This window comes from Aquarana catesbeiana, linkage group LG02, assembly GCF_042186555.1.
Source record: "Aquarana catesbeiana isolate 2022-GZ linkage group LG02, ASM4218655v1, whole genome shotgun sequence".
Classification (NCBI taxonomy): Eukaryota; Metazoa; Chordata; class Amphibia; order Anura; family Ranidae; genus Aquarana; species Aquarana catesbeiana.
In genome coordinates this window covers 323,738,296-323,751,012 of record NC_133325.1, presented here as the reverse complement: position 1 = coordinate 323,751,012, position 12,717 = coordinate 323,738,296, and the positions used below count along the sequence as shown (strand labels likewise).

At 41.2% G+C, this 12,717-nt stretch overlaps 1 protein-coding gene across 4 annotated transcripts in view; it reads left to right on the top strand.

Annotated features, from left to right (window-relative positions):
• ST6GAL2 (ST6 beta-galactoside alpha-2,6-sialyltransferase 2) overlaps window positions 1-12,717 on the top strand; it is a 249,127-nt gene that overhangs the window by 190,701 nt on the left and 45,709 nt on the right. For all 4 annotated transcript variants that reach the window (XM_073614793.1, XM_073614794.1, XM_073614791.1 and 1 more), the window contains one exon: window positions 9,108-9,205. In XM_073614793.1, coding sequence (XP_073470894.1) covers window positions 9,108-9,205 — 98 coding nt within the window. The remainder of the gene's footprint in view (window positions 1-9,107; window positions 9,206-12,717) is intronic.

Below are 12,717 nucleotides of genomic sequence, written 5' to 3'. Positions count from 1 at the left end.
GGCTTGGTTTAAAAAGACAGCGTAGAGCTGATGGGTCCACCTGTCTGCTGGACAGAAACTGAACAGGCAAAGATGTGACATCAGTACGACTCCGATCGGCAGTGGATCTGCTCACAGATCTCTTGCTGATTGGAGCAGACTCCACTCCATGTAAAAGGAACCTAGGGATCTTGCCTGTGGCCTGTTTCCTTTGCTTCTCCATCCATACTTTGGAGCTTCTCCAAATTCCTGGTTAATACTCTGTTAACAGAGAAGATGTATCTGCACTTAGTTTTCTCTAAAGCTGGCCATAGAAGGTTTGAATCTCAGCTGGTTCAACAGTAACCAGCCGAGATTCTAGCCATAGATATAACCATATATATTCTAACCATATTCTAACCATATATGGGCAGGCTGAATGTACCCAAGTAAAACAATTGATCAACCTGGGTGTTATAGCTGATAGCAATAATCACTGTGTTTTCCCAGTGGTATGGTTTCCACTGCCCAACTCAATGGCTCTGCGGGAGGTATTCCCCTGTCAACGCTGTCTGTGTTGATGGGGGAATCAAGCTAATTTCTTTTGTTAGAGGAAAGAAATTTTCTCCGTCTTTAGCCAGCCTTAGTCCTCTTGCAAAGTCCCACAAATGCCTGACAGTGAAGTCCACCTAATGAAACTTCCTGTGATGGTGTGGTAAAAAGGCTACACTGTTTCTGAAGTCATAACAGAGTTGCTACTCCCATATAGTCTGTGTCTGTTTACACTACAGTGGGATGAGAAAATGTTGGTAGAGGGCATGTGTATTAGTGTTGTTACTGCTGATTCACAGCTGGTCAGTCAGTACTTGGCCATAACTAGTTCTACCCACTGCTTTCTGGATGAACAGCACTGCTTTTGTTGTTAAAACCCACCCATTATGAGCTGTAGTGTCTGGAAGAGGGAGCATGTGAGACACAAATGAAGGAGGATTTGGTTGAGCTGATGAAAGTAAATGAATTTCATGTTATGTTGCTTGTGCATCACATAGTAGTTGGATCCGAAACTTGTTTAGACTGTCATACAGGTCACGTTGCCTTTTGTTGTACTTTTGAAGGGTTAGATCACCTTTGATCACAAAAATATTCATTACAGCAATTACATTTTTAAAAAGATCTTTATTTTGAACCTTATTATTATTTTGAACCTTATTTTGAACTTCTACCTTGGGCTCAACCTCTCCAAAGTAAAAAAAAAAACATGCATTCATACGTGGAGTGCTGCCTTTTGAGGTTTTTCCAGAAGGTCTCCCAGCTGCTGTGGAGGCACAGTGCAGGACCTGGGATTCTCTATGACTTCTTGGTTTCATTTCTGTTAATAGCATAGCTCAGAGGTCATTATACTCCTAGATTCACATAAGGGGCAGAGATCATCACTGCACAGAACAGTGAAGCCCCTCCTAGTCCAACCTTCTGTTTTCCCTTATCATTTGATTGAGAGCTACATTTGGTAAAACCAGTAATGAGTAACTGTCAAAGAGCAGAAGGGAAGTACAGTTTAGGATGGGGATATTGCCCTATTACATCAATTCATGGCAAAAACTGAATATAGATTCTACAGAGACATTTAAGTGAGGGATTGATTGTCAGTCCCCACAGATAGAAGCATCCCTTCATTACCTCCCACTAGCCAAGATGGTATATAGATAATATGAAATATGAATAATGAAAAAAGAAACACAAATTTGCAAGTATGCATGTATGCACAATTTATAACCTTCAATTTTAGTGTTTGCAGTAAAAAATACTTTAGTTCTGCTTCAACATTATCCATTAATATTCACTAGTTTTGGGCTTTTATTTACTGTAGTAGAAAAAGTATAAATTGGAAGCTTAGAAGATTAGAAATAACTGCAGATGCTTTTCTCTGAATCTAAACTGCAGTCTGACAGGTGTAGGCAGTTAATCTCTGCAATAGACTAAGCAATTTCTTCAGTTAATTCATGTCAGTGTAACACACAATCAACAGCAGGTTTTATTAACCCACTATGAGCAATTCTCAACGTTCAATGCAAACATCAGCCAAAAATAAATGGATACTGATATATTGTGATTATGGGTGGAATAATTATATATTTTCTGATGCTGAACTAAACCCTTAAAGTGGTTCTAAAGTCAAGACTTTTTTTTTTACCTTAAAGTGATTGTAAAGTCTCTTGTTATACTTACCTGCTCTGTGCAGTGGTTTTGCACAGAGCAGCCCAGATCCTCCTCTTCTTGGGTCCCTCTTCGGCTCCCCTGGCCCCTCCTTCCTGTTGAGTGCCCCCCCAGCAAGCAGCTTGCTAACGGGGCACCCGAGCCGAGCTGCAACTCCACATATCCATTCAGACACAGAGCCGTGGTTCAACCCGCGCCCTCTCTCTCTTCTCATTGTTGTGTTTCAGCCAATCAGGAGGGAGAGTCCTGGATCACCGAGGCACTCATGGACATCACTGGATCGAGAGGGGGCTCAAGTAAGTAGCGGGTTGAGGGGGGCTGCTGCACACAGAAGGCTTTTTATCTTAATGCATAGAATGCATTATGATAAAAAAAACCTTCTGCCTTTACAACCACATTAATGCATTTCCTTCATTAAGGTAAAAAAAAGTCCAAGTATTTGTATCACCCCCTCATCTCCCTTTTTACTTACCAGAGTCCTATGTCAATCCAGTGCTCTGCCGGAGTGCAGCAGCATTGCTCTCTCCTCCTCTCCTCACAGAGCAATAGAAGCCATTGGCTCCTGATGCTGTCAGTCAAATCCTGTGAGGGGGCAGTGGGCTGAGCCCCATAGGAAGTGGGTTCCAATAGTGGTGCACTGTGAAGAGGAGGAGCCTAGAGCACCAAAAGGGGACTCTAGAAGAGGAGGTTCAGGGCCACTCTGTACAATATTATTGCACAGAGCAAGTAAGTATAACAAGTTTGTTAATTTAGAAAATAAATATAAGCTTTAAAACAACTTTAACCCTCATTGCCTGGAAAATACATTTGGTGCACACTATAACAATCCCAGAATTTGTCTTATAGAGAGAGAGAGGGTGGCTACAGTAGGGTACCATTCAGTAATAGAAGAGTAGAAGCCAAGATGATTTAAGATGATGCTTTTTTGATGTTTTGGCTCACAATAAACAGTCAGGGGCAAACAAGCACAGTATTAAAGGGTACATAATAGTTCTAGCATGTGTGCTTGTGTTTATACATAGCACATTCAGACATGTGTGCAATTTTCTAGAGCTCCATGTACAGGCTGAATTAAAGTTATTGTTTACCTAAATTATTATTTTTTATTAAAATAGTAAACAGATTATACTTACTGGTACCTTCTCTGTGCACAGAGTGTATTGCACAGAATGGCCCCGAATCTCCTCTTCTGGGGTCCCCCACCAATGCCCTAGGCTACTCCTCATTTTTTCTCATACGGGCTCAATCCCAAGCTGGGCTGTGTGTGTCTATAGACCACACATTGCAGCTCAGCCCTGCCTCCCGTTCCCTCCTCACTGGGCTTTAGAACTACTTTAAAGACTATTATTCATACAGTAAAACCACTCTATATTTCCTTTTTACAATATTGTCCCAGTCAAGACTTATTCTTGTTCTCATTCACACATAGTGTGGTGACCGCTGTTTTTCTGCACTGGATAAGTCACTGCTAGGGGAAACAACAAAAGAAACCACCGCTTCACGTGAGTAGATCTAGATGAAATCAATTGGGTGGAACTCTTCATCGGGTGCAAGCCCCGGATCGCCTGCTGTGGAAAACTGAATCAAAGAAAGTGGTTCAGTTTGGATTTGGAGTCGACTTCAGCGCGACTTTGAGTGACTTACATTGCAACCTAAAGCGACCTCAGGGACAGGCAACTTTGCCTGTGGCCATCCAGAGAATAATAAGCTCTTGTGACATAATTGGGGAGTGGGGTAAATTATTTTATTTTTCCTGTAAGGTCGCTTCAATATAGATGGGGATCCGACTTGGAGGCGACTTCCATTAAAATCTATGGGTACAAGTCGCCTAGAAGTCACCTTATAGTAGTACGGGAACCTTTTCTGATGTTGGAGCGACTTCAGTAGTGTACATTAAGACAGCTCTCATTCATTTCTATGGAATTTCTTATGTCCAGCAACTTGGGGCGACTTGAGGTCTTACAAGTCGGTTCCTAAGTCGCTGTAGTGTGAACCGGCACTTAGAAGACAAGCTCCAGATACACAAAACAAAAAGGAATAAGGCCAAGAAAAAATAATATAAAATCATGAATGTCTGTAGTAATGTAGTAAACAATCATAGTGCACACATAGATATCATAGAAAATATACATATAGAGTAAACCTAAAATGTGTGCATATGTCTTATAGTTATTATAGTATATTACATAAAAAAACAATAAAGGGACTGAGTTGTTAATGACTATCGTACACTGACCTGGACACGTCGGTGTGAAACACACACCATATAAAGGACTGTGTGTGCCATACATATGAACTCCCAACCTCCAGGCCAATTAATAAACCCAAAAAGAGTACATACCTATATATAAACACATAGAAAATCTCTATTTACTTATATCATAATAGAAAAATTTGGCCATACAGAGAGAGATTGGAAGAATGGACTAATGAGCAAATGTGGAGTAGAGAATAAAGTGATAGACTACCCCAATAAATGTATAGAAATACACTTTAAAAGAATATATATTTCAAGACATTGTATAGAACAAAGAATATGTCGGAGAGGATATCGTCCAGACGATAGATGGGTGTTGGGAATTTATTCATAAAAATTACTCACATCCCATTAAAAGTTCAAACCTATAGGAATGCGAGTCTAAAGGTGAAATATCCAAAACACCTCCCTAAGACATAGCAAGCGAAAAGCATCTCCACCTCTCTTTGGGGCTCTAATCCTGTCTATGACTTGGACCTGCATGGTGGATTTGTTGCCTCCATGACACAAGAAAGTGCCCCATTCACACTTCAACACAGCCCAAAGGTGTGCTGCAGTGAGCTGTGGTAAAATGCAGACATGCTGCATTTTGATGCAACCCGTAGGTAGGCACCGCATGTGCACAGCAGTGCAATGCACCAAACTGCTGTGTGGAGACATGAGTGAAGTGTCACATTCTAACAGCTGCTCTCACGCTAAAATGAACCAACTACTCTGAAAAAGTCTTTGGAAAAGGCTAAGGGAGCACAGAGCATAAAAAATGGCTTCCCCAAGCATAGCCTGTCTAGGCATTATGCTCAATATCATAATAAAGATCCCTCCTCACTATTAGTATGTGCTATAGAAAAATACAAGCCTCATTGGAGAGGTGACAATAAAATCATTAAATTGAGGCAAGACAAATCAAGATGCATACATGAATTACAGTCTATATTTCCCCTAGGACATAACATAGAATTTGATCTTAACTGCTTTTTATCCCATTATTAATGTAGCTAGTCTTAATATTAGATGGTGTTATTTATACCATTGGATGTTGCTATTAGATGTTCCATCAATAGAAAGATGTTATTATATCATTCACCATTAGCTGTTGCTATGAATACATTGAATACATTATATTTGAAGATGGGTTATTTATTTTCACCACTAGATGTCGCTTGAGGGTTAATCATTAGATAGTGGTATCAAGTTCACAACACTAACACAATAGCAGCAGATTATTATGAAAAAGTTAAGTTGAACTGTAGCTTGCTTCACTATTGTTCTGCTGCTGTGCTTATGCTTAATTGCTAAATAATTCAGGTTCTCTGACAAACGGACCAGCTAAGATTGACTGTCTTCTGAAATGATTCAGTGTGTGTGTCTCTCTCTGCTAGCAAATCGTAAGACCCCTTTCACGCCGAGCCGCCCATAGTGTCAGCGGTAAAACACCGCTATCTTTAGCGGCATTTTACCGTCGGATTAGCGGCGTATTTCGGCCGCTAGCGGGCGCTTTTACCCCCCGCTAGCGGCCGAGAAAGGGTTAAAACCGCCCGCAATGCACCGCAATTGCGGCGTTTTGCCGGCGGTATCCTAGCGCTGCCCCATTGATTTCAATGAGAAGCAGCGGTGGAGGAGCGGTAAACTCACCGCTCCAAAGAAACTGCTGGCAGGACTTTTCCTGACGTCCTGCCAGCGCACCGCTCCGCCCTCGGGCTTTCACACTGAAGACAATGCTGCAGCTGTTTGAGGGCAGATTGCAGGTGCTATTTTTAACGCTATAGCGCCTGCAAAACGCCCTCGGTGTGAAAGGAGTCTTAGTGAAAGTAAGTTGGCTGTACGTGTGTACTTAGTTCTAGCTATTTTACTGCCCCTCCTCTTTGGTTACAATCGGCCAATAACATTCATCATTATTTTTATTTTACTTCCCCCACCCAATTCCAGCAGCGATCTTTTCTCTCTATGTCGAACTATGTAGAATAATCTTGGACTAATAGAGTTAAGGTTAGGCACATTCGACAGCAGGTTTGATAGACACAGATTGTTATTGTCAGCGTCGTGTCGAATCTCCTATCTATATCGAACTGTTGTCGCAACGAAAACGAAAATAAAGCATTTGTTTATGTCGGATCTTTCGGTTTTCGCACTCTGCACTTTCGTTATCGTTTTAACGAAAATACCTGAAATTCGGATGAAAATGCATTCCGACGAAAACGAATGCACATGTCTACAATATATCACAACTAGAAATCCCACACACAATACACGATGAACATTTTGCTGTGGATGTCTTATCAGTATGAAATGAAGCAACATTGCCACAATTTGGCTTAATAACCAGTGGCTGGGAAAATGATTACATTTATTTTGTTGGATGTGCTAAAGTTTGATAGCCTTTTTATTTATTTCTTGCTCTGAGCAAACCTCATTCTTCCATGCCCTTGTCTGTGTGAATTAGCGTCAAGTAATTTTCGTCTGCTATGTTTTAATCAAACTTATGTTGTACAAAATAAAATACCATCTTTGGAAATTGAGGTATATAAGAAGGAAAATAACCTGCAGGAAATGGTTGCTTTGTTGTTCAGATTGTAAGTGACACCTCTCAAATCATTCCATATGAGCACATAGACCCGTGGAAGTAAATCTGTAGAAAGGAATAGGAATTAGTCCAGACTGGACATATAAGAGGTTTTAGAATTATATTATTGACACACTAACTTAAAGTGTGACTGTGGCCAAGCTATGGATATTCTAATCTAGCATGTACATTTTTCTAACAAATGGTACACAGTGGGCTGGGCAACAGGGTGGTAACAAATTTGTGTCAAGGGGGAGGGTGTTGTGCTCAAAGAAGTGATTTGGGGGGAAATGATTTGCGCTGGGAGGAGCTGGTTGATATGCAGTCTCTGATTATTTTAATAAAGTTCCTCTTTAAAGTGATTGTACATGCTCAATTAAAAAAAAAATATATATCACACGTACCTGCTCCGTGCAATAGTTTTACACAGAGCAGCCCCAATCCTCCTTTTCTTGGTTCCCCTTTCTGGTGCTCCTGGCTCCTCCCCCCACCGAGTGCCCCCATAGCAAACCACTTGAAATGGGGGCACTTGTGCGTGCTTGCTCTCAAGCCCCACTCTGTGTGTCCATTGACACAGAGAGTGTGGGCTACCCCTCCATCTCCCTCACACAGCTCGCTCCTCATGCATTAAGGTAAAAAAATCTTTTAATAGTAGCTCTCCCCAGTCCCCCCTAAATATTCACCTGAGCTCCATCTCGGTCCAGCACTGTGCACGTTCACAGCGGCTCCTCCACCCTCTCCTGGCACTCACAGGCTTGGCTGAGAGCATCGGGAGCCAGGGACTCCTGCTGTCAGTCAAAACAGAGAAAGTGGTAGCTCTCTAACAATTTTCAGAAAAATCATATGTAATGGAAGCATTTCATTTTTTAACCTATTGCTGCCCGTGCTATAGCCGGGAGGGCCTCTATTTACATCCTCCTGTGGTCGGCAAACTCTTTGATAGCCGAGTCCGAAGGACTCAGCTGATCACAGATTGAGGTAAAGGGCCAATCACAGCGGCCCTTTACCACTTCATCAGCTGTGTCCAATGACAGCTGATCACGGATGTCAACACAAACTGGTTATCGGCTTTTTTCTCCTCACGTTGACAGCGTGAAAGTGTCCTGATTATCAGTGCAATCCCAACAGTGCTGCATGTTAGTGCCCATCAGTGCCACCTGTCAGTACCCTTCAGTGTCGCCTATCAGAGCCCATCAGTGCCACCTATCAGTGCCACCTCATTAGTGCCTCCTCATCAGTGCCCATCAGTGCAGCCCATCAGTGCAAATCAGTGAGGGAAAAAAATGACCTGTTTTTCAAAACAGGTCATTTTTTTTCCAAAATTTGCGGTCTTTTTTCGTTTGTTTAGCAAAAAATAAAAAACCCAGTGGTGATCAGATACCACCAAATGAAAGCTCTATTTGTGTGCAAAAAAATTATAAAAAAATTGTTTGGGTACAGTGTTGCGTGACTGCGTAATTGTCATTCAAATGTGACAGTGCTGAAAGCTGAAAATTGGTCTGTGTAGGAAGGGGGTAAAAGTGCCCAGTAGGCAAGTTGTTAAATGATTGTGCTGAGGTTTATACATGTCTGTCAGACTCTTACTTGTAGCACAGCAACCAAAGCATATTTATTGAGTGCAAGAAAGCATGGGTTTATTTATTTGATTGACACAACAATCAAAGCAAATTTAAGGAGTACAAGAAGGTATGGATTTTATTTAACCATACTTTTTTAAACCACTCCCATTGTTAACACAGTTTAGCTACAGTGACTCTTGGTCGCGCCACATTGTTGCTCTCCTTTGAGTGCCCAGAGGTTTCCAAGGTCTTTACAATCTTAGTGATCAGGATCCAAAAAGATTTGTTTTGTATGTGGTTGTTGTATAAAGATATAGGGACACACATTACATTCTCCCCCAAAAGAAGAATAAGGATATGAAGCATTGATTTGTTTGCCAAAATTGTTCATAGCTGTTTATTAATTTTTGCAATGCACTAAAGTCTGAATGTTCTTGTGCTCAGAACAAGTGTCATGTATTTTATCATTCCAGCTGGTGATTAATTTGTTCAGTGTTAATTTGTGCAACATTTCTGTAAATCTTCTTTTTAATTATTCTACATTTAATTATATGTTTAGATGCCCATGATGCAGTGTTGCGATTTAATTCTGCACCAACACACAACTATGAAAAAGATGTTGGAAATAAGACAACCTTGCGCATTATAAATTCTCAGGTAAGACACTAATGATGTATCTAACTACTTTTTTAATGCACAAAACTTTTCCTATTTTAGATGTACAGTATTTGTTAAAAATCCCTGCTACATGTTTGTGCATTTATCATTCATTTTAAGGGATCTGCTTAAGTCCCTTCATCCTCCAGCGCTCCTGCATATGCCTGTGATATGTCTTGCTATTTTTAATATATTTTCCAAAGTCTTCAGGCTGGTCATGTAATGCATAGGGTTCTACATTTCTCCCAGTCATTTCCCAGCTGTGGGCAGTCCTTGATGATGCAGAGTGTGGCGTTTGGGTTTAATGTCTCTCTGTGGCATTTTTTTTGCATTGTGGGCATTGGGGTTGTAAAGGTTTGTGGTTTTTTTACCTTAATGCATCCTGTGCATTAAGGTGAAAAAACACCTGTCAGTCACCAGCCCCCCCCATTTTACTTACCTGAACCCTCGAATTTGTCCTGTGGGGATGCGCTCTCTCTCTGTCTGGGGTTCTTGGCTATTGATTGGATAGATTGATAGAAGCGCAGCCATTGGTCAATCTGCTGTCAATCAAATCCAATGATGCAGGCGCAGGGGGGGGGCGGGGCCGAGTCCTGCATCCAGCGTCTATGGACGGCGAATGCTGGACTCGGGAGCATGCCCGCAAGGTAACCCCAGTGCTTCTCCCAGGGGGTTAACTGATGTGGGAAGGAGCCGCGAGAGCCACTGAGGGACCCCAGAAGACGAGAATCGGGGCCACTCTGTGCCAAACAAGCTGCACAGTGGAGGTAAGTATGATATGTTTGTTATTTTTTTTTTTTAAATACACGAACCTTTAGTGTCACTTTAAGGTATTACTAAACCCAGGACCCTGCATTCACTATATCTGGTCTCTCACAGTACACAGAACATGGAAATGCAATTATTTTAGTAAATATAAATTGCTAAATACCTTTTCTTTTGAGCAGTTAGAGCAGTGTTATGACTTCTATCAGTGTCTGGTTAAAGCTTGTAGGATGAGTTTTCATTCTTCCATGATTATCCTATGAGGATACAGGACCGCTGATCCTCTGTCAGGATAGTGCTGATTGGCCCTGTGCTGATCACATGCACTCTCCCAAGACAAAAAACCTCTCTAGCAATACACACCAAAGTGAGCATGTGCTGCTTGTCCCCTAGCCTCTGTTCTATCAAGAGATGGAATGGGGACAATGGGAGGATCAGAGGAGAAAGGATTAAACAATAAAGAATACAGAGGATTAACCCTGTAGGTTCCACAGTGAGCAGTGAGTATAACAAGCATGCTTTACTGCATATACAGGCTGATTTTACTGTTGTGGGTTTAGTAATACTTTGAGAATTGTGGCAAAAAAGTATTGGGGGGGAGGGGGGGGGGCTCCAGATTAAAGGTGAGTATTGCAGCCTAAACTGCTTTTTTAACACCTGCTGGAGTCTATTTTAATTAAAATAAATACATTACTTTTCACATTGAGAAGAAATAATTTGTTGTAACACTGGGTATCTTACCTAACAAGAAAGATATTACTTTTAATCTAAAACTGTGCAGTGAATATAAATTGTATCTAGTAATTGAAAACCACTGTGAGGATTAAAATGTAATTTAAAAATGCAAATATGTACCACCTGCAAAAACTGTACTGTTTTGTTTTTTTTTGTAATGCTTTGTTATCATTCATTTTTTTATTGAGTGCTGACAGTAATTGTACATGACATGTATATTATTTTTTATTGTTATACTAGGAAGTGTTGCATATGTTTATTTTTTATTAATTACAAAACAAGGGGCTGTGCCATTTACAACCCCCAATCCTGTGCTTAAAAGCAAGCATGTTTGGTTTTTATATATGTTTCTCCAAAAATGTGCATCATTTTCTGAATTCTTTCTTAAAACACATAGACAGATGAAGGGAATTATTAGCAAAGCAGCATGTTTTAAAATCACAGAAATTTCCTAGTTTTCAGGATGGATGGTTTTGCAAGATCTTTCTATGCAAATTGCTTTTTGAAAGCCTGAAATAAGGAATATTAGGTATATATTATCTTTAAGCCACAGTGACACCCAGTGGTGCACATATGCCATTTAAATAAACCAAGTTACTGTGCTTGTGTACATTGACAGATGACTTTTTTAGAGTTTACGAAAGTCTATCCGCTCACACCCTAGCAGATGAAAAAAGTATTATTATTTTTCACTTTGGCTGCTAACAAGGAGGTGAATTTTGATTCTAAAATATATCATATAGTTGTGAACTACAGTGCATCCGGAAAGTATTCACAGCGTTTCACTTTTTCCACACTTTGTTATGTTACAGCCTTATTCCAAAATGCATTAAATTCATTATTTTCCTCAAAATTCTACAAACAATACCCCATAATGACATCATGAAAGAAGATGGTTTGAAATCTTTGCAAATTTTTTAAAAATAAAAAACAAAAAATTGTATTCACAACCTTTGCTCAATACTTTGTAGAAGCACCTTTGGCACAAATTACAGCCTGAAGTATTTTTGAGTATGATGCTACAGGCTTGGCACACCTATTTTTAGGCAGTTTCTCCCATTCTTTTTTGCAGGACCTCTCACTCTCCATCAGGTTGGATGGGGAGTGTCGGTGCACAGCCATTTTTTGAGATCTCTTCAGAGATGTTTAGCTCTGGCTGGGCCACTCAAGGACATTCACAGAGTTGTCCCATAGCCACTCCTTTGTTATCTTGGCTGTGTGCTTAGGGTCATTGTCCTGTTGGAAGATGAACCTTCTCCCCAGTCTGAGGTCCAGAGCACTCTGAAGCAGGTTTTCATCAAGGATGTCTCTGTACATTGCTGCATTCATCTTTCCCTTGATCCTGACTAGTCTCCCAGTTCCTGTTGCTGAAAAACATCCCCACAGCTTGATGCTGACACCACCATGCTATACTGTAGGGATGATATTGGCCATATGATGAGCGGTGCCTGGTTTCCACCAGACATGATGCTTGCCATTCAGGCCCAAGAATTCAATCTTTGTTTCATCGGACCAGAGAATTATCTTTCTCATGGTCTGAGAGTCCTTCAGGCGCCTTTTGGCACTTCCAGGCAGGCTTTCATGTGCCTTTTACTGGGGAGTGGCTTCCGTCTGTCCCCTCTACCATACAGGCCTGATTGGTGGAGTGCTGCAGAAATGGTTGTTCCTCTGGAAGGTTCTCCTCTCTCCACAGCGAAATGCTGGAGCTTTGTCAGAGTGACCATCGGGTTCTTGGTCACCTTCCTGAGTAAGGCTCTTCTCCCCCGGTCGCTCGGTTTGGCCGGGCTAGGAAGATTGCTGGTGGTTCCAAACTTCCTCAATTTACAGATGATGGAGGCCACTGTGATCATTGGGACCTTCAATGCTACAGCAATTTTTCTGTACCCTTCCCCAGATCTGTGCCTCTATACAATCCTGTCTCGAGGTCTACAGACATTTTCGTGGACTTTATGGCTTGGTTTGTGCTCTGACATGCACTGTTAACTATGGGACCTTATATAGACAGGTGTGTG